At 41.8% G+C, this 21,133-nt stretch overlaps 3 protein-coding genes across 11 annotated transcripts; 2 read left to right on the forward strand and 1 right to left on the reverse strand.

Annotated features, from left to right (window-relative positions):
* The first annotated feature begins 49 nt into the window (after positions 1-49).
* On the forward strand, positions 50-10,315 carry PHOSPHO2 (phosphatase, orphan 2). 8 transcript variants are annotated; one of them, XM_088059184.1, is made up of 5 exons: positions 63-178; positions 5,334-5,460; positions 6,432-6,585; positions 7,945-8,072; positions 9,006-10,315. In XM_088059184.1, exon 5 carries the CDS (start codon positions 9,008-9,010, stop codon positions 9,731-9,733), a length of 726 nt encoding a protein of 241 aa, XP_087915310.1. In that variant the 5' UTR covers positions 63-178; positions 5,334-5,460; positions 6,432-6,585; positions 7,945-8,072; positions 9,006-9,007; the 3' UTR covers positions 9,734-10,315. The 8 variants fall into 8 exon arrangements, with proteins under 8 accessions (XP_087915309.1, XP_087915313.1, XP_087915314.1 ...); XM_088059187.1 differs by lacking the exons at positions 5,334-5,460; positions 6,432-6,585 and adding an exon at positions 394-500 and having other exon boundaries at positions 54-178; XM_088059188.1 differs by lacking the exons at positions 5,334-5,460; positions 6,432-6,585 and adding an exon at positions 394-475 and having other exon boundaries at positions 54-178.
* Positions 1,559-8,322, reverse strand: CFAP210 (cilia and flagella associated protein 210). The gene is made up of 9 exons (XM_014249147.2): positions 8,248-8,322; positions 6,975-7,174; positions 6,550-6,723; positions 6,259-6,455; positions 5,205-5,361; positions 4,061-4,200; positions 3,018-3,210; positions 2,555-2,719; positions 1,559-2,050 (listed from the first exon to the last, which is right to left on the reverse strand). Exons 1-9 carry the CDS (start codon positions 8,294-8,296, stop codon positions 1,841-1,843), a joined length of 1,485 nt encoding a protein of 494 aa, XP_014104622.1. The 5' UTR covers positions 8,297-8,322; the 3' UTR covers positions 1,559-1,840.
* Positions 10,316-14,339: 4,024 nt separating the features above from the next.
* On the forward strand, positions 14,340-21,000 carry KLHL23 (kelch like family member 23). 2 transcript variants are annotated; one of them, XM_088059178.1, is made up of 3 exons: positions 14,340-15,587; positions 17,193-17,345; positions 20,157-21,000. In XM_088059178.1, the coding sequence occupies exons 1-3, from the start codon at positions 14,375-14,377 to the stop codon at positions 20,255-20,257; spliced, it is 1,467 nt and encodes a 488-aa protein (XP_087915304.1). In that variant the 5' UTR covers positions 14,340-14,374; the 3' UTR covers positions 20,258-21,000. The 2 variants fall into 2 exon arrangements, with proteins under 2 accessions (XP_087915304.1, XP_005519835.1); XM_005519778.3 differs by having other exon boundaries at positions 17,866-20,297.
* The last annotated feature ends 133 nt before the right edge of the window (positions 21,001-21,133 follow it).

Here is a 21,133-nt window from a genome sequence, read left to right on the forward strand (position 1 = left end):
GGCCGCTCCTTTGTGAGTGCTGGAGCGAAGCCGCGCCCCGCCCGGCTCCGCCCCGGGGAGCTGCGGCGTCCGGTCCGTCCCACACGGAGGGAAGGAAGGAAGCCACCCCCCTGAGACCGGACCCTCCTCCGCAGCCGGTTCCTGAACTTCTCGTTTCCCCTTGGCGCGCCTGTACCTGGTAAGAGGCTGAAATGGCCCCTCCGCCTCTGTCCTTCTGCTCCGGCCGCGATCTGCTCCCGCTGGTTTGCCGGGGCCGTGCAGCTCGGCCTGGCTCCGTGCGCTGCTGCGCCTCGCAAGAGTCTTTGCCCCGCCAGGCCTGCCTGTTGCTGGGGCCCAGAGCCCTCGGCGGCCCTGGGAACTGGATGAGGAGGTCGGGCCTCCTTCTCTTTCCAGGAATTGACCCCTTGCCTTGCCTGGATAAGATTCCTCGAGGAGGTGACTGCTGCACCCGGGAAGGACAGCACCCACCTTACAAGTAGAGTTTTTACAATGTAGTGGAGGTAAAGCCAGATCTGTTTGGCCCTCAGCTTCCTAGAGGTACCTTGCCTCCCTGGTAGCCTCACATCTTCCTAGAAGCCCTGTGCTTTCTCCAAGGCCTGGCTGCTTTCGGCATCTAGGCCAAGGAACTTGAGGACACACCAAAGACCTACTTTCAAAACTGAAATATTGGCAAGCATCCTTTTATTTTTTTAAAAGGACTTGTATTATTTTCTGGTCTGGCCAGCAGAGACTGGCAGATGTGGGGTGCAACAAAGCAAAGCTTCAGCTTTCTTGGACTTTGTTTCCAGTGGACACCAGGATAGAGTGATACCCTGTTCAAAGCCCGGGGTACTGGTGCAGGAAGTCATTACAGGAACCCCTAACTTCCAAGGCAAGGAAATCATGTTAACATTTCACCAAAGAAACCTAAGCTTAAGGAGGGAGACGTGTCTGTGGCTTGGGTGTAGGTGAGTAAATCTGCTGAGGAATCTGATACAATTTTAGATTGCATCTATTTAATAGATTACATCTATTTACAGACTGAATTGCTGTTAAGTCTTTTTAAAAGAACAGCCCAACTATGTTGTCTCTGGTTGATATGCTGATTTTGCAGGCCCTATTTACAGCTTTATTGGGACCTGTTTGCCTCTTTGGTGATCTTTTAATGGCTGGGATCAAAGCACATTAATATTTTCATGTAATCAAACTGATTTATAGCATGACATTTGTTTTTCAGACATAGTTGCAAATTGCTACCAAAACTGCACACCCTAACTGTTCTAACTTTCACATATATTCTCTTTTCTTTGTCCCCTGTAGTTGTTTTGGTTTGGTCTTTTCTATTATGGGGAATAATTAACTGTAAGTATGCTAGTGAAAAATGTGACTTTTTGCCCTGAGAATTCTTATTGCAGACCTGAAAAACCTGGGACAGTGAATTTTTAGAACAATGAATATTAAAAATATAACAGAAATAGTGAGCTTTTGGCTGGACTGGGTTACAGTGACAGTCAATTATATAATATTAATTCCTGTCTCAAATTTAATAAACTAACATTCATGAAATACAAGCTGGGGATTTTTGAGAATAAAACCAGTTATATGGCAAGCTTTAATTTTTTTCAAATTGAAGTCCAGATTCATGGTATATATTTAATATAAATAATTTACAGTTTAACTCTGCCTGTAAGGTTGAAAAGCATATTTATTTAACTTGAAAATGGCTTCTGCCTTTCCTTGGTGTATAGTTCAAACGTAATCTCATGGTTTTGTTTCTTGAGCAGCATTACAGCTACAACAAGGTAACTGGGTCCCAACATAGAATTATATGTTTGGAAACTAGTATTTATTTATTCTTTTCTCAGAAAAATGGCCCACATCCACGTTCTCTTCCATATTTGCATGCTTTGAGAAGAGGATAAAGATGATGTGTAGTCTTGGACTCTGTTTCAATTAGTTCCTTTGCATATTTCTGAAACTCATGCTCTTTAGAAAGTGCAATAGCCTCTGTCTGAGCATAGTAGTCCAGTTCTGCTTGTTTCTCCTGCTCTTTTCTTGCCTGCTTTTCAGCCTGATGAAGAAAAGGGAATAACAAAGCTTAGTACTTTGTTCTCAACATCACCATCCTGTGAAACAGAGAGGGTAAAAGCTTACAGAAGGTCTAAGGCATCCTTAGTTGATACTTGACACTTATCATCCCTCCCCACTTCTCTCCCCTGCCCTATCCCTCCAGAAAGGGTACATTAAATAGCTGAGTGAATGTCAGCATTAGCTGCTACTCTTTGGTGACCTGCCCAGAAGATACAGGAGGACAGCAGTGCATGGTCAAAAAAATGTTATAATGGCACAGGATAGGATCTGATCTGCTCTTGCAGACTAGCCTTGATTTGCACCAATGCTCAGAGGAAGCTGGTCCCCAACACCAGCATATGCCAAGCACACATGATTAAAAAGAACCTAACAAAAAAAATCCAAACAAAACAGGAAACTTCCTCTCTTTATCTCAGTAGGATCTATTGGTTTAGATGCAGGCTTCTTTCTGAAGGGAGTGACAGGATACAGCTTTTCTACTTACTATTTGTTGGAGCTGAATTTTCTGTACTTCTCTGTTTGCCTCATGTCGTCCATGTTTTTTGTTGTTTTCCATTTCCAGGTGGATGCGGGCTTTTTCCATTAACTTATCACGTTCTTTTTCAGCCTCTTCTTTCTCCTGTCTCTCCTTTTCCTCTTTCAACTTCATCTGTAGTTTACAAAACACACAAAAGTTAACCGAGGAGCTGGCCTGCTAAGCTGGAAGTTGTATCTCTCTACAGAAGCAGCCCTGTATCAGCACTCTGATAAGCACGGTCACAGTGGCTGGCCCGTGTCCAAGCCCAGGGCTTTTAGCAGCCCTGGCACATGTGCGCCCAACACAGAAGAGGGAAACAGAGAGGGGACTCCAGGAAAGGTGTCAGCAGACTTGCTGAAGTCCAGACCAGAGTGATGACCAGTCACCAACTGTGTAACTCTGCTGGAGTAAGCTGGCCCAAGTTTCTTACCACAGTGGCTCTATGTTCAGCAATAGACTCAATGGCAGCCTTTTGTTTTGCTTCCTTCTCTTTGCGTTTTTTTTCTTCTTCAGCTTCTATTCTTGCAACATCTCTAGCCAGTCGACCATCATCCTTCTTTAATGCCTCAGTCATTCGTTCAGCTAATCGACTAACGATTTTGTCCTGTTTTTCCTGTGCTTCTCTGCGGAAGAACATGAGCTGCCATAACATAACAGGGCAACATACCTGGTCTACCTGAAGATACTAAACTCAGCAATTACGCTTCTAGAGTTCTCTGCTCTTGACCACACAGGCTGGCCCACCCACCCAACTCATGATCTCCTTCTGTTCCTCCTGTTTGGTTTATTTTTATGTTATCTGATTTAGCAAATAAATGTTCCCTGTGTTCTTGTATCACTAGTTTCTGCTGCAGTAATGAGCATAACAATAATATGGCAATAATCCAACTCAGTAAGGATTCCAGTGAGCATCTTGCCATCAGGAGAGGAATGTTGGAAGTATTGGCCAGAAGCAGGAAGGGAAGAAAACCTAGATTGACTCAGTGGTATCATCATGCTGTATTCTCAATGTTAAATTGATAAAACATCTCCTCTTAATATGAATATGTTGGTAATTAATATATGTGCCTTGTTAAGAAGTCAAATCATTTTTCTTGAACTGACTCAGACAAATATACCTTATACTCAAAAATATTTTCATCAATGAACTTAATTGTCTTTAATTGTTGTGGAGGTGGAGATTTGGCAGGACATATGGAAAATCACTCTTCACAATACACTAGTGCAAAGCTTTGCACTTTCATAAGCCTCTGTACTTCGAAGGGTGGAGAGATTGCTCCCTCACACTCATACTAAGGAACCTGTAAATAGTTTCCCCTTTCTCCTGAATTCCCTGGTCTCCTTATGAGTAGGATTTAGAATAATGTTTTAGAATAACTGTTGATTGTGTTCTGTCATTAGTCTAAATGATCTGAAAACAACTACAGTAGCATTTTAGATTATTTACAATTTATACCTCAGCACTGTACCTACCTACGCATTTCAGCTTCTTTCTTTTTTCTCATCTGGGCAATAATTTCCTTTGCTTTAAAATGAGCTTTGATCCGATCATCTTCTTCCATTTGGTTTTGTTTCTCTATTGCTTTGATTATTTTCTGGTCATTTACGTACTCCTGTATGGGAAAAATGGTCCTGATGTAACAGATGATATTTGGAATATCTGGACCTGGGGTAGCAGCTTACAGGAATCACTCCCTGTTCCCCCTCCTCAAGTTTCTTTCAAAAACAGAAGAGAGAAAGGATTCTCAGGAAAGGAGAGAGAAGACAGGAAAGGGATACTTCCACTTACTTCTGCCTCCCTATTCAAACATGCATCAAGAGGAGATAGTGGATGTAAGGGTGGGGAAAAGGAATTGAGCATCAAAGAGCTGCTCCTCCAGTGCATTGCACAAACAAAATTCCTGTGCGATGCAGAGAGCACTGTGCCGTGTTCCCAATTACGCGCATTGGTGAGGGGGACGGTCCACCACCCACCCACACAGATCATTCTGTTCCTGGCCCCACCTCATCCAAAACTATCCCTGTCTAAGAGTTTAATCCAAAACACAGCAGAAAAGGAATTTTCTATACTTTTATGTAAAAAAAACCTTTCTTTTGCATGCTGGCCAGAACTGCTCTGAGGCACTTCTTGTTTGTATCTTAGTAGGATGCCTTTAAACATGAAATGAGATGGCAGCAAGTCTTGACTAAATTCCTAAATCTCTCCAGTCATAAATATCAAGTCAAATTTAAAAGATGTATTCAGTCTCTATATAGTCCCTCTTTCTAACAAATAAAAATGGGCTTAAAACAGCAGGAATGTGAAATTTAAACCCAGTTCTCAAGTCAAGGAGATATTCCTTGATGTCCACAGCCAAATCTTTAACCACAGACCAATCAAAGCATCAAATGCCAACGTCCTTCTGGATGACAGAAGGGAGAAGCCTCCAAGAGGTCTTTCTCAAAAGCTCAGGGGAAAGACCTGGCCTGCAACTGGCAGGGTAGGCATTTGATCCCAGTCTACTAAGATTGTCAGCAAAGACTGTTGCCAGCAGACCCTTTTATTTGTGAGCTGAGTCCAACCATTAAAGCCAAAGTGAAATACACGCTTTGAACTATCTGCTTTCCTGCTTCTTACATGATACAGCTTCCGGCGTTCAATTTTTTCCTTGTGTTCCTTTTCTTTTTTTCTCTGAATTTCCAGTTGGTACAGTTGGGTTGATCTCTGTATTTCTTCCTCTTCTCTTTTTTTTTCCTGTTTGGCCAGATCTGCCTGTTGCTCACGCTCTTTTATTCTGAATCAGAAAAAGGGGAATAAATGGTCTAGGAACTGCATGAAGTAATGAACTGCATTAGCTACCTTGCAGTGAAGAATGTGATACTTTGAATTGAAGGTAGGTAGAATATCAGAGGTGAATAACAGCATGATTGTTTGTAGTGGTAGCTCTGGTCAGAAATGAGCTACATGGTATGCTCAAGTTTGTAGTCCCGTGGTGAAAAGTTTTAGCTGGACTCATTAGCACCACTGTATTGGTAATGCTCTGGCCGGTATCTGCAGCATTCTTGGAGAACAAGCTTTCCCCAATATTATCCACCATACCTGTGTTTCTTCTGGGCATGCAGGTAGCAGCTTAAGCTGGTAGTATTCTATACCAAGTTCTGCAAGGATCTATATGTTGTGCCTGGAATATGTGAGACCAGACTTTGAACCCTTCCTCTGCCTTGGGAAATTTGATTCCTTTTATCAGAGCACCAGGGCCAGTCCTATAAATACCACTGGGGACCCTTCCATAAGATTTATGGAAAACCGGAGAGAAGGAATAGAAGTGACAGTAATGCCTTCTCTTGTTGTGCAGTCTGGAAGCTCATTATGGGTAAATGGGAAATCTAATTTAACCTTTTACTTGTCTGGAACAAACACTAAGTAAAATACTGAGTAATTTCATTAACAACATTTGAATAGTGATTTGACTAAAACCTGATTCTTCCCAGAGGCAATTTTGCATGTAGACTGTTGGCAACTAAAAACATATAGCATTTCCCTTTTGGGGAAGATCTTCTGTGATCTTCTTTTAAAAGGATGGCATTTCTGAAACAAATTATTAATAAGTTTCTGTAAAAACCTCGTGGAATGTATTTTGAGAAGAGTTTAAGTAAATAATGAAGTAGAGTTGCTTTTAATTATTACTTACTGTTCTAGCCTATCTTTGCACAGTGCCTGTTGTTTCATGTATTGCTGACGTGCTTTTTCCTGCTTGCTGAGAATGTATTCTTTAAATTGACGTTGCTCTTCCTCATAATCCCTCTTCCTGTTATCAACTAATCTTGACTTTAGAAATTCAATTTGAGCATCTCTTTCTTTTAGGACCTTAGTAAGTAGAAGCGCACTCTGCAAGAGAACATTTAAAGTCGTTTTCATGTTCAGAAGTTTTTAAAGACATTCAGTACAATTTCAATGTAAAAAATATAAGTTGTCAACAAACATGGAACTGTCTCATTCTTTCGTCCTGGTAACTTAGGTAGGTTTTTACACGATCGATAACCTCCTTCCGTTTTTCTGCTTGGAACTTTGCTTCTTCCAAATCAAGTAACTTTCTTTCTTCCTCTTCCTTTTCTTCACGTAATTTTTTGGCTTGAAGTTTCTGTTTTATCAGGCTCTACAGTGCAGACAAAATTAGAAATCACACTTAAATCCAAAGTTTTTTGGTCTTTTACTATGCATTTTAGCTTTAAGTTAAAAAAAAATAAATGTTTATGTTAGAAGTTAAATGTATTTATATGGCAGTTAGCTGAAATACATATTCAAAAGTAAATGTTAAACAAAGGGAATACAGATAGAAATATTACTCAGTGTGTTTTTGTATGTGCAAAAGCGACTACCCTTGTTACAAATGTATCTTGTACTTACCAGAGTGGCATCTTTTCCAGCAGCTTTGGAGTCCAGGTGCACTCCTTCCTGTTCCTTCTTCTCATCGATGTGTGCTGCTTCTCTAGCGCTACCCTGAATCCTTTCCCATTCTGCTTTTGGAAATATAATGACCTGACGAAGATCTGCTTCATTTGGAAGGAAACACTTACCTAGAACATCCTTTTCTTTCAAATGATGTGCTGTGCAGAGGGAAGAAAAAATACAAAGGTTACTCGATACCAGAAAATCCAATAATCAAACATATATCAGGATTTGAATGCTTGCATGGTAACAATACTAAGTTATCCTTAGTATTAGTTACTCCCCAAACCCCAGAGCTAAGACAGGGTGTCTGTATCTGTAATCTACCTATGACCAGTGCATGTACTTGGACTGTTCATATGTGCCCTTGCCTGTTTGTCTGTGTGTATGTGTGGGTTTGGCTTATAGTAACACACTTCCCAGGCAGTACTTGGGCATGATTCTTAGAACAGCAGGAAGCAGAGACCATTCCCAAAATGAAAAGGAGAATATTGGTAAAGCCATTCCGCTGGCTGGATGAGGCAGCAATTTGGGGACAGACTGCCTTACTACCGTGTCCTGTATACTCATTGTATTTACTGAAACAGTTCTGTTGTAGAATAGTTTTTGATTTGTTGGCAAGACTAGAATTTTTTGTTGCATTAGGCTTACATACACGTGTGCAGGCATAAATGCAGCTTTTCTAGTTGACATCTAGGTTTTGTGAAATGCTCTTTCAAGTGTTGCCACCATTTTTGAAGGGACTGGCTCTCTGTACAGAATGGCGTTCTGTAGAAATTGTGTGATTTGCAGCAGACTGAGAGGCCGTGTCTGAAAAGTAAGGAGGCTTTCTCTTAGAGCGACACCAGTGTCAAAATCCGTTTTCCAGATGCCGTTGCTGACCAGTCTCCCAACAGGGATCAGACCTGATCCTCTCCCTCTGTCCTAGGTGAAGACAGCCTCACCAGAAGTAAAGGCGCACTGATGCGGCTGCGCCCTGCAGGCAGGAATCTGCCAAGACCCTCGTTCTTCCCCAGCTGCTGCCCTTGGAGGTTACTGGACCTGCTCTGCGTTCAGGTCAGTTCTCTCCACTCAGTTACTAGGGAGAAACAGCCCCTCTTGCCGTCTGCAGCTGGGGGAGCTCTGGGGAGAGTCACGCTGGGCACTGCTACAGCCTCCCTGAACCTTGCGGCCGCGGGCTCGCCACTGCCCTCCCGCCGGGTCCCTCTGCCCCCGGGGCAGCCGCACCCACGGGCGCCGCCCCGCCGCCGTCCAGCCGCTGCCGCCCCCGCCGCCGCCATCTTCCCGGGCCGCGAGGCCGTTGCCGGGCGACCCGGCGGCGCGCGGTCACGTGGCGGTGCGTGCGGGGCGGCCCCGGGCCCCGCCGCCGCTGCCCCTTCCCCTCACGGGCTGGGCCCCGAGCCCCGGGCGCTGCCCCCGTGGGTACGGCCCGGCCGCCGAGGCTGCTCTGCTGTCTGCGGCACTGGCTGCAGGGCCCGAAGCGGAAGTCGGCAGATTCAGCTTCACTAATGGCTGCATTTCGTTTCGTTGACTGCTTTGATTTAGTGCGGCCTCGTTGAAGGCTCCGTGTCTTCGGTGGACGTTTCCTTTTGAAATACTTATTGAGTCGTTTTGCCAAGAGAATCCCGATTTGGTTGCATTGGCAAATGCTGATGGAGAAATTAGTATCTGCTCAAACTGGTGGTGTGTGCATACAGGAAGATTGGTGCCGTGTTAGCAAGTATTAGTAACTGCAGCGTGAGTTTAGATACTGTCACAGTAACTATTTATAAGAGAAGTTGGACCCTGAACTTTGGCATTTACAAATTGCATATTTTTAGCTACAGCACAGCTTCCCATTGCAGTAGTGGCCATAAATAGCTTATTTGATTCGGATATTTTCTTCCAGATTTTTTCTCTTATGAGCACCGGGTCAGGGTAGGAATATAGTACTTGTGTTTATATAAATAATTTTCTTTTTTGTTTGTTTTGGAAACTGTTTTCTCACAGCTATGAAATTTCTGTTGGTTTTTGATTTTGACCATACAATCATAGATGAAAATAGTGACACCTGGATTGTGAAATGTGCTCCTGAAAGAAAACTTCCTAATGGATTAAGAAGCTCTTACCAGCCAGGACATTGGACAGAATATATGAGCAGAGTCTTTCTCTACTTGGGAGACAATGGTGTCAAAGAAGATGAGATGAAAAGAACTATGACAACAATTCCTTTCACTGCCGGAATGATAGATCTTCTGGGATTTATTGGCGAGAACAAGGAGTTGTTTGATTGTATAATTGTTTCAGATTCTAATACAGTATTTATTGACTGGATTTTGAAAGCTGCTGGCTTCCATAAAGTATTTGATGAAGTGTTTACAAACCCTGCAGCATTCAGCAGTACTGGCTATCTTACTGTACAGCACTTCCATGCTCACCATTGTGCAAAGTGCCCTAAAAACCTTTGCAAAAGGAAAGTTTTAAAAGAATTTCTAGATAAACAGTTGGAGCGAGGAGTGAGTTATACACAAATTGTATATATAGGTGATGGTGGGAATGACTTATGTCCAGTAATGTTTTTGAAGAAGAATGATATTGCTATGCCCAGGCAGGGGTATACCTTGGAGAAAAAGATTTCTCAACTGGCCCAAAGTCTCAGTCCTGTACAGTGTTCTGTTCTGGTTTGGTCATCTGCAATTGATGTCATGTCTTACCTGAAACTACTTATAAAGGAATGATTCAAATGATAAAAGGAAACTGATACAGTTACATTTTAACTTTTTGGAGAGAAAAACTGCATGCGTATAAAAGCTCAAAATTGTAAAATTGGGCTATTTGAAATTATGGGTTTTTTTAACCATAACATAAAACTGTTTATGTTCAATCCTGGTAATAATGGGAAAGTGTAGTAAAAAAGGCCTTCTAACATAGTACAGATTCCAGCATAAGTGGAGTGGGGGGGTTGGAACAGGACTTGTCATTAGTTTTTGTCTACTCCCTCCCCTCCAATCCTTTACCAAGTATATAACTGACCTTTGCAATACTACACACTTAGGGGAAGGACTAGGATTACTGTTCAGAAGAATGAAATTCTTAACTTAGAAAACATTTGGTGCTAGGAACATGGTTCTGGAGCTGTTGGCTTTTATACTTCTTTGATCTGATGGCAAATGATTTGCTTGTAATCTTGTTTAATCCAAAGATGCATTTATATTTTCAATCTATTAAATACCAAACAAAATTACTTTTTAATAGTTTGTATTATCTTGTATTGTAAAGACAATAAAAGTTGCTGTCACTGACAAATGCAACACAACTAATTTGTGTCATGTATTCTGCTGGCCTGTGTGTCATCAGGTAGTAGAGAGCAGACACAAGTGTAGGTGTCAGCCTTTGGCTGGTCAGACCTTTCTCTTCTGGAAAGCTGTAAGGATATTGCTCTTTTGTTTAAAGAAAAGTCTCTCTCCCATTCTGACTACTGCCCCGACAGTGTGCTGCTGCCACTCTGTACAGAGCTGACACTGGTTTTATCTTCCATGCTGACATCTCTGAGTGAGCCAGAAGCCTTTTTCCTCCTTGGTTTCTGCTGCAGTGCACAGGCCCACAGAATGGTACATACATATACATGTATACACTGATTTTACCTGTTCACTCTCATCTATAGCTATAATACAATCTCTTACAGCTTGGACAGAATCCATTTTAACTTTTAAACAGATTGTTCTGTCTAAGTAGTTCTTAAGAATTGTTTGTGAACATGCAGTCTCTACCACCGACAGTGAGATAAGCCCCAAGTGTTGGACCATGCATATAAAGGTATTAAAAATAAATCTCATTAAAGTTAAATAATGTGTTTTTGTGCAAAATGTTTTTGTTCTTATACCCAGAAAAGGTTTAAAATGCTGATGTAGTCTGCTATTAAACTGAGGTCATATTTAGCTTAAGTGCTTTAATAACTGAAACGCGAGGCCAACTTTCACAGCACCTCAGTTGCAGATATCTGAGGTGTAGCTCAACAGCCTGCAGTTGCCATGTCTGTCTTCCTTTGTTTCCTGTGCAATGTTATTCTCATTTTCTTACAGACGTTTCATGATGTCACTACCTTTTTTTTCCTTAATTGAAGATTTTTGAGTGGTCTTGCCTGTTTTCAGGCTGCTGGTTTACTCAAATTTCCCTTGTGTACTTCTTTCCTTGCCTCACCTATTTTACTGTATTGTAGAAGGTTGCTTTGAATGGTCTGTTGCCTAAGATATCCAAAGTAATATACTTCAGTTCTCAGGAGCCTGGCTTTAGTAATGGATATTTGATAGGTATCTGAGATGTTCATATTTGGGATCTTGGCCTATTGTTTTACGCAAGGGCACAAAGACATCTAAGGACTGGTGGGTCTCAGGCTGTGGGAGTTTAAGTTGTCTGGTTTACAGGTCATACCCCATTCATTACCAAGAATGGTAATGGCTGTTGCATAGGGCAATTCCATATGTTACTTTAGGTTTTAAGTTGTTGCCATAGTTTGACCCCAGCTGGCAACTAAGTAGAGCAGCTTGTACGCTCCAGCCCTTCCCCCGCCCCACTCAGTGGGGCGGAGAATTGGGGGGAAAATTAAACCACATGAGTTGAGATGAAAACAATTTAATAATTAAAACAAAATAAAAGATAGTAGTAATAAATTATTATAATTGTAATGAAAAGGAGAGAGAAAGGAATGTAGTCCAGGAGAAACAAGTGATGTACAATACACTGCTCACCACCTGCTGATGGATGCCCAGCCCATCTCCAAGCAGTGATCGGCCCCTCCCAGCCGACTCTCCCAGTTCCTGTCCCGAGTGTGCCCTCCCATGCTGTGGGATATCCCTTTGGCCTGTCCGGGTCAGCTGTCCTGGCCATGCTCCCCCAGCTCCTTGTGCAGCCTCTCACCGACAGAGCATGGGAAACTGAAAAGTCCTTGACTATGGGTAAGCACCACTTAGCAACAACCAAAACAGTGTGTTGTCAACATGATTCTCATAGTAAATCCAAAACACAGCACTGAACCAGCTGCTAAGAAGGAAATTAACTCTATCCCAGCCAAAACCAGGACAGTCGTGTTTCCTTAATTCTAGATGTGCTGCCGAATGTTCCAGATTCTGTGCTGGTCTCTTCTGTGTTTTTCAGAACATAGTTATGGAATAGCTTACTTTCAGTTTGTCCACAGATCTCAGTTACTACTTATTTAAACAAAAAGTAGTATATCAATAATTACTTAGCTTTTTCTTCCACTATTACTATTGTTCTTTTAGCCTTAAGGGATCTACCTTGTAATTTGCTGTGAGGCTGAGAAATTGGATGAGAAATTATTCTTCATGCTCATAAAAGGGTTCTTTCTGTGGCTTTGATGAAATTGTTGAAGTAGGAGTTGAGAGTAGATTAAGCAAAGCAAAGTACTTGAAATATTAGCAATTATGTTCTAATCACTTCAAGTAGAGGGTAGAGCTGATTATATTTGCTAGACAGAGTGCATTTTGGAGACAGAGGAAAATTTTCAATTCCGGTAGGCAAACCATTAAGCTATTAATCAGGTCTTGTTTGGGATTTTTTCCCCCACTTAATAAAAGCAAGGGCTTTTCTGAAGCAGCATGATTACCAAAGTTTTCCATGTTTGTTTACAATGGAGGGGAGATGAATATCTCCAAAGAGTCAAGCTGGTTTGAGCTGGTAGCCCAACCAAAAGAAAGGGAGAAACTCCTTGAAGAGGACATATGTTCAGTACTAAGTGTTGCTGACCTCATGACTTGCTCTCTGGAAGGAGATGACTTAGGTAAAAACATGAAAAAAAAAAAGCATAATGGAAGTCATACATGTACAGGAAACTTTCTGTATGGTAACGGGTGTGCTGTCATACACCACTACTATGCCAGTACTTAGCCTTAGTATTGTGTGTGAGTATGATAGCCAAGACTTGGAAGAAGTTCCTGCTTGTCCACAGGAAGCTGATGAAATGGAAAAATGCAACCAAAACAAAGCTGTTGGCATGGGATTGTATAAAGATTTAGGGCTGCACAAGGGAATTTTCTAGAGAAAGAAATGGAGTAATGTAGCTGAGGGACAGGCCCATGTCAGACAGCAAGGCTGCTGTAATTCCTGGGTTACACTACAGAACTGGAGTTCTCCAGGGTAACAGTTCATCAAGAGGGGTTGAAAAAAGGGAAGGCATAGATGTGTGTAGGTGTGGGGAATTTTCAGTTTTGCGGAGGATTTTTTGTTAGTTTGGATCATTTTATTTTTGTCTCATGTTACTGTGTAAAGGCCAAGGACCAGTTTGAATCCTGGTGCAGGGTTAGCATGGGAGGAAGGATGGCAGAGCAGTATGACCATACACATTTTCCTGTTTGGACTTCCTTAGTTTGTGTTTCTCCTGGGTGTTGTAGCAGAAATACCACCGGTAATTAAAAGAAAAATATGATTCATTTTCATCCGTGTCGAGAGGGAACTCTCAAAATTTCTCCTTTTGGTTGGAGAAATTACTGACAGTTCTTTCAATCTAGGAAAGCTCTGGCTCTGGCAGAGCCTGCCTGCCTGAATGCAAAGAATCCAAGCTCTGCTGCAGATGAAGGAGAGCCCTCAGCTGCTTGAACCCAGAGGTTGCTGTGTTTCAGATAAAGAAAATGTGTTGCTAGCAGAAGAAAAAAAAAAAAAAGACTTCTTAAATTATGAATCACATTTTCAGGAGTTTTAAAAGCCAATATAGCCTTCCTGAAAATTTTTCATATAGTTGGAGTCTGTTTGTGGGCTTAATTTGTGGCTGTCCTTTGTTCCCTGCCAGGTTCAAGAGTTTGGGGAGAGCTGTGGCTGCTCCCTTTCGACTCCTGCTCTTCGGTAGTGGGGGAGCCCCTGGAACTTGGTGCTCTTTCCAATATCGCTTCTCCAAGCGCCCTGCGACAGCGAGGCCCCCCTGCGAGAAGCGGCTTCAGGTCGCTGACAGCGACGGCCGAGGCCCCTCGCTTTGTTGTGTGGCTGAGTGACACCGAGCTGGTGACGCTCCCCAGGCATCTGCTCCTGTCCCTAACACGGCCGGGTCTTCTGTCGGCACCGCAGACAGCCTTTAACCCCTGCCTCGGGCTGGGGAGCGCCTGGGCGGCGGCGGCGGCAGCGCTTCGGGCCGGACCTTCCCGAGGCGAGCGGGCGTGCGGGGGCCGGGCTGGACGTCGGGGCCCGCCGGCCTAGCGGAGGGGCGCGCGGGGGGGCCGGCCGGGGCACCAAAATAGGAGCAGTCGCTGCGGCCCCGCTGCTTCCTCCGGCAGCGGCTCTTCCAAAGACGGTCACGGGCCGCCGCGAGCTGGGAGCTCCGGAGGGCGGGCGGGCTGCGCAGAGCGGCGTGGACAAAGCGGCGGGGAACGGCGATGGCCGCGCCCGGGCAGGAGGAGTACGCGTACCTCTACAAGGACTCTGCGCACCCCGCCGGCTTCTTGGAGGCGTTCCGGACGTTTTACCTGGACGGGCTGTTCACCGACATCACCCTGCAGTGCGCTTCGGGGGTCATCTTCCACTGCCACAGAGCTGCCCTGGCAGCCTGCAGCAGTTATTTTAAAGCTATGTTCACAGCCGATATGAAAGAAAAATCAAAAAACCAGATCAGCCTTCCCGGGCTGAGCCATGCGGTGCTGGAAGCTCTCGTGAATTACGCGTACACATCACAGATTCAGATAACAAAGAAAAATGTCCAAAGCCTACTCCAGGCTGCAGACCTGCTCCAGTTCGTGTCAGTAAAGAAAGCCTGTGAGCAGTTTCTGGTGAGGCACTTAGATACTGACAACTGCATTGGGATGCACTCCTTTGCTGAATATCATGATTGCTCGGAGCTGGAGAAAGAGTCCAGAAGGATATTGTTATGGCAGTTTGAAGAAGTGTGGAAGCAGGAAGAGTTTCTGGACATTGGCAAGGAGAAGCTCTCTTATATTCTTTCCAGGGAGAATCTCAATGTTCAGAAAGAAGAGGCAGCTATTGAAGCTGTCATTAAGTGGGTTTCACACAACGTGGAAGGAAGAATTGAAGACATCTGTGAAGTGCTAAGCTGCATCAAAGTAGACTTAGATAATGTGTATTTGAGGTCAGCTTTAAGCCTGCAAAAAAAATGTCGACTCAATGGCAGTAAGATAAGATCACTCATATATAATGCCCTGAACCTCAATCCCAAAGGTCTTTCCAGAAGATCCACAGCAACCATGTATGTAATTGGAGGATATTATTGGCATCCCTTATCAGAAGTGCATGTTTGGGATCCTTTAACCGATGCATGGGTCCAGGGAACAGAGATGCCAGATCACACTAGAGAGAGCTATGGGGTCACTAGTTTGGGACCAGACATATATGTGACAGGAGGTTACAGAACAGAGAGTATTGAAGCTCTTGACACCGTGTGGATATATAACAGCGAGAGAGATGAGTGGACAGAAGGCTGCCCCATGCTCAACGCAAGGTATTACCACTGTGCAGTTTCCTTGAGTGGCTGCATTTATGCATTGGGAGGGTACCGAAAGGGAGCTCCAGTCCAAGAAGCTGAGTTTTATGATCCTTTAATACAGAAATGGCTTCCCATCGCAAACATGATCAAAGGTAGGTAAACTTTTGTATGGTGTCTGCCTACAATGTCAAATCTTTTATATTTGCTATTTTTAAGTGCCATAGAAACATTTAGGATTTGATCCAAATTCTAGAGAAGTCCATGGGTATCTCCTGTTAATGTTACTGGACTTTGGTTCAGGTCTTCACTAGCCAAATGACCACGAACATCCAAATGCTTTGCTGTGCTATAGAACAGAAATAGAAAAGTAAGTGGTAGTCTCAGTTTAATTTTGCCTTCTTTCATGAGTAAAATTTTTGTTCAAATTAGAAAGAAATCAGAAAACTAGCTAGGGTAAGAGTCCATTCAGTACACAATCAAACAGCAAGCTCCAATAAAGGGACTGTATTATTTTTGTATAAGATTTTTCATGCAGTCATTTATAAAGGTGTCATAATTTAAAATCTCTTGCATGGAGTTCCCTCCTATTTCTGTGTGTCATCTATTCAGGATCCTTTGTTTAATCTTTAGTGTGAGAATAATGAAAAGCACGAATACCTGTTTCTAGCAGCCAAAGTAGTGATCTACTAAAGATGTATGAATCACACCCTAACCAAAGGGTGTTGACTCTGAGATGAGCTCAGTTGGTCAGAGTGTGGTGCTAAATAATGCCGAGGTTGCGGATTTGATCCCTGTATGTGCCATTCACTTGAGAGTGGACTTGATGATTTTCCTGGGTCCCTTCCAACTCAGAGTATTCTGTGATTATTTTTGTAATAGTAACAACAGTACTACAATTATACATTTTATTGTACATTTCTATAAATGAATAAAAGTATTTATAATTAGTTATAAAATTTACTGTAAGTTAATGCAAAATAATATTTTTTGATGTACAAGAGAATTTTTGGATGTATATGTAAAAGAAAAAAAAGCAGGCTTTTTCAACTTTCTTGATTGTTTGTATGTTTTCCTCAAACATTGCTACTATTTTCTTTTTATTTCCTTCAAAAGTAGAACTGCTATGCTAATCCTATGGGTTACATATTCTATGCAATTGTTTTGGCCAGTTTTCATAAGTGTGAAACTACTTAGGTGCTCAGACCCCCCTTTGCTTTGTTTAATTTTGTTGTCCTAGAGATAGAGTTAAAATGGCTCCATTTTGATTGTGTCTTTGTTTATACAATAGGTTAATTAGTAATACCATGAGAATGAATAAAAGTATCAGAAAAGATGCCCCGAGACACTGAACAAACTCAGCTCCCATTGTCTTTGTTCTTGCCATCTAAATGATTTTTTAACAACTCTAACTTAATGAAACAGTGAAACTAATTGCCTATTCCAAAATCAGTGAGACAATGTGACTTTAATTACTGCCTAAAAATCCTGTGTGGCTGTACTATTATTACTATTACTATTATTATTATTTATTGTGTGGCTGTACTATGTACAATAGGTATTGGTTACTGCAGTTTTATTTAGTCATTCTTGATGCTGATATCTTGATAAATCTATTTTATTCACATTTAGTTAAATACTTGAAAGCCTATAATGTTGATAAAATATTAATAAATCATTTGAAATGGAGTTATGGATGGAACAGACCATGGTTATTACGTGCAGTCTGAATGCATGTTTGACTTTCACACTGTGAACAGGAGTTGGAAATGCCACTGCCTGTGTCCTGCATGAAGTTATCTACGTCGCTGGAGGTCACTATGGGTACAGGGGAAGCTGCACCTATGATAAAATCCAGAGATACCATTCAGGTAGCAACGAGTGGAGTATTGTCACCACAAGTCCACATCCAGGTAAATACTTTCTCTAACAAACACAGAGCATAATTTGATTACTTGTACCTGGGAGAGAGACCTTAAGCCCAGTTAGGGGTTTTTGGCATATTCCTAATTAAAAAAAGAAATGCCTCTAGGGCAGCAACGGCTGTTTCCAAACTCTGAAAGTGAAAAGGAGGACCTTCCTTAAGCATCTGTTCTATAGAAATCACTATATAAATACTGAATTAAGGAATGTCCACATTCTATTAAATAATATAACTTTCTGTAAAATCTAACTATTCATTGATACTTGGCAAAAATTACTTATATTAATTTTAAAAGGGTTTTATCTATGTTCTACATCTGGTAACAGTAAGTGTTTAAAGCAGTTTTTGCTGAGTACTGGTGCTGTAGTGTAGCAGAAAATCCAGAGGTGTCTCTTAAGCACAGTGAGGATATTCAGCTGCCCTCAGCGGTGCCCACTATTTGTCATATACTTGCAGTTTAAGTTAATGTTGACATGCTGAGTTGTACTGTATTCCTTTTTTTTCTGAAGAATACGGATTGTGTTCAATTACATTACAAAACAAGATCTATTTTGTGGGTGGACAGACCACAATCACTGACTGCTATGACCCAGAGCAAAATGAGTGGAAGCAGATGGCTCACATGATGGAGAGAAGGATGGAGTGTGGCACAGTGGTTATGAACGGGTGCATCTATGTAACAGGAGGATATTCCTATTCAAAAGGAACATACCTGCAGAGCATTGAGAAATATGACCCTGAACTGAATAAATGGGAAGCAGTAGGTAATCTTCCCAGTGCTATGCGGTCACATGGCTGTGTCTGTGTGTATAATGTGTAAGCATTTAAATGCATAAATGCATTTAATTTTCATCCTGTTGTTACAGAAAACAGCAGATGCAGTATTCATAACAGTACTACCTCATGAGGGGTTGTCTAATGCAATCTCTTAGTCTATGTTGTTAATAACTAATTTGTTTTTGTTTTAAACAACTCAGAAACATAAATGTGGTAACAAGATTTCCATGTATTTTTCAGTCCAGTCATTCTTTGTCATGGAAGTTCTCAAACTACTCTCTTATAATACTTTGTACAGCAACATAGGAACTACTGTGAAAAATTTATTTGATTTTGTTAATCACTGGATGAAACTATGACTTGGTGCTAAGATGAGTAAAGCCAAGCAAAATACAGTTCTAAGGACTACTGGCCTTAAGATAAAATCTCTGTATTCTGAAGGTAGCTATAGAAATGGATCATTGACATAAGATAAGTGTATGGTATATACAGAGCAATATCACTTGGATAACTAGGTTATCAGATTCAGAAATGGGCATTTACAGGATGCCTCCAACTCTGCCTTCAAGTACCACAGCAAAGAAGAGCTTAGGAATGAGGGAAGAAATGTTGATAGTAGCCCCAGAGCATAGGCCAAAAGCGTGCACTAGTTTTCCAGATGGAGAAATAAGAGGGCATTTCTCTTTGCCATTCTCACACTCTCTTCAACATCGCCTATGAGAAGTGAAAAAAGACTATGCAAGGCTTTACAGTGGAATCTTTGGCTGATGCACAGGTATTTGTAGTTTGGGTAGTTTTGGGTGAGAGGTGTGTTCAGAGATAAGCCTTAATGTGTTAACTCTTTTTTAATATAATTTCAAGATGTGTGCTTGTGTGGAATGGAAGGAGGGAATGAGAGAGACTGGAAAAGTAACATCTGGCTGAGATTCAAACTTCTCTATTTTGTTTAATACCATTTGATCTTTTCTAAACTGTGACTTGAGAAAAGGTAACAACTAAAGAAATTTGTCAATGTATGTTATGCATGAAGAAAAAAAATTATAAGATTGATTTATTTATTATTTCTCTCAAAACTTAATATGAGATCTTCAAATTCTATGTAGAAAGTAGATTTTGGTAAAGTGATTTACAGAGAAAGATCACACTTTGAGTGGCCTGACAGCAGTGATCCAAATGAAGAAATGCTTTGGGGAACAGAGAAGGCTCTTTTAGCACTGAACCCCCAATCCAGTTTATAAAATGACTGCAGAAACAGCTGTTAGACATTGGTGTGAGAGGCAAGGATGACACAGGGCTGCCGTAGGGTGTGGTGGAAACATCCCACACCAGCACTGCCACCTAAAATGAAATTTTGGTTTTATTTGGTTTCTCAGATACAAAGAAAGGGCTTTTCCAAGTAGTAAGCTCTGAGTTTATAATATTGATTTTGTTTGATCATAAGCACGCTCAGCTTTTTTTTATTCTTTCACATTTTTATGCTATTTCTGACTTACATTTGACTGCTGGTAACAGGTGGTACTCAACTCTAGCTTTGATGTGAAGTTCTGCGGTGTATATGTACAGTTCTTTTTTTAATATTTTCATATGTTGCCTCACAATGTCAGAGGTTGTGTGTGTGTTTAGTATTTTGTTTTGTAACCCATCCCACTGAGATCTATTTAAGCATCCAAAGTAATTTGTTTAAAGACTCCAAACTCTAATGAGTTGTGGAGAATAGAACTCAGAGGCTGTTTGAAATGCATGGGCCAAGCAGGTGGGCAAAAGAGATAAAGTGAATTTGTTTCTCCTGGAAATCTCCATAGCTGAGAATTGCTCAAGGGCAGGGGGGATTTAAAGGGCAACATCACAAGAACATGAAGGTGATCTTTGTATTGAATGAAACCAGAACAAACGCAACATGTTTATGTAATTTTTCAGTGCAAATTATGTTCCTATGAAGCTTGATGTTTGTTGAAAAACACGAGCATAGAACAGCTGCTTGTGGCTGGCCTTGAGGTTCATTCTTGCCTTTATCCTGTCACAGACAGTCATGAGTCAGTGAGTGGATCTAAAAAGAAGGTGAGGACTAACAAAACCAACCCCCTCAGTGTCCACGTGTCAACTGCTTGCAGACTAGGTTCTTGATGTTGGTGAAAGACAATGCTGTTCCAGGGCTGGAGCACAGGCACTGGAAACTGGACTCTGCTTTGTGCCCCTGGGCAACCTGCAGGCAAGCAAATGCTGCTTTTTGGCCTCAGTGTTAAGTGCAAAGCGGAAAAAAAGCCTTTATTTCTCTCCTGTCAGGACAGCGTTTGTTGGTCTGGCCGGCATAAACAAAAGTCAAAGAAAATACTGCTTAGGACTTCAGTTAAATCCTAATTTCTGAGATTTTCAATGCATTAGAATAAACGGAGAGAAGAATGAATTCAGATTCATGGTTAAATTTCAACTGGTGCTATTTTTCACAATAACCTACAATGCTCTTTTAAATTAACTCACATAGCACATCCCAAGAAGGTGTGCTGCAATCAGGTCTTGGGCACAGGTAGGAAAATGAACTCAGCAAGAGCAACAGGCTTCTGACATCTGGTCAGCAGCCTACGAGAGGTGGGAAGCTTAGAGCAGGGAGTCTCTTAGCCGTCTGTAACATGTTTTTAAAAACAGTCAATGTAAACACTGAATTATTGTGCTATTGGACCTGTATTATGGTAGACACTGTCTTACTGTTTCACTTGTAAACTAGAAAATTAAATAATGTGGAAATCAAAAATTGTAAAGTCAGTACTATTTCTTAAAATTTTCAATTGTGCTCTGCCCACGTTCGTAGTGCTATAGATGCCCACAGTACATCTGTAGTGTTTAAATGAATGTTTGCAATACTTAATAAATGTAATATACCACCACTGCACAAATTCAAGTTGTTAATTTACTTTTTCTGCTCAGCGCGCAAAAGCTGTGAACAGAAAGGGCGAACAGAATCGGGCGCGCGGGGCCCTCACGGGCTCGCGCGCGCGCTCCCGG

The sequence above is a fragment of the Pseudopodoces humilis genome, chromosome 8 (assembly GCF_049639895.1).
Source record: "Pseudopodoces humilis isolate 2021_Gansu_Grassland_sample_001 chromosome 8, ASM4963989v1, whole genome shotgun sequence".
In the NCBI taxonomy this organism is placed as follows: Eukaryota; Metazoa; Chordata; class Aves; order Passeriformes; family Paridae; genus Pseudopodoces; species Pseudopodoces humilis.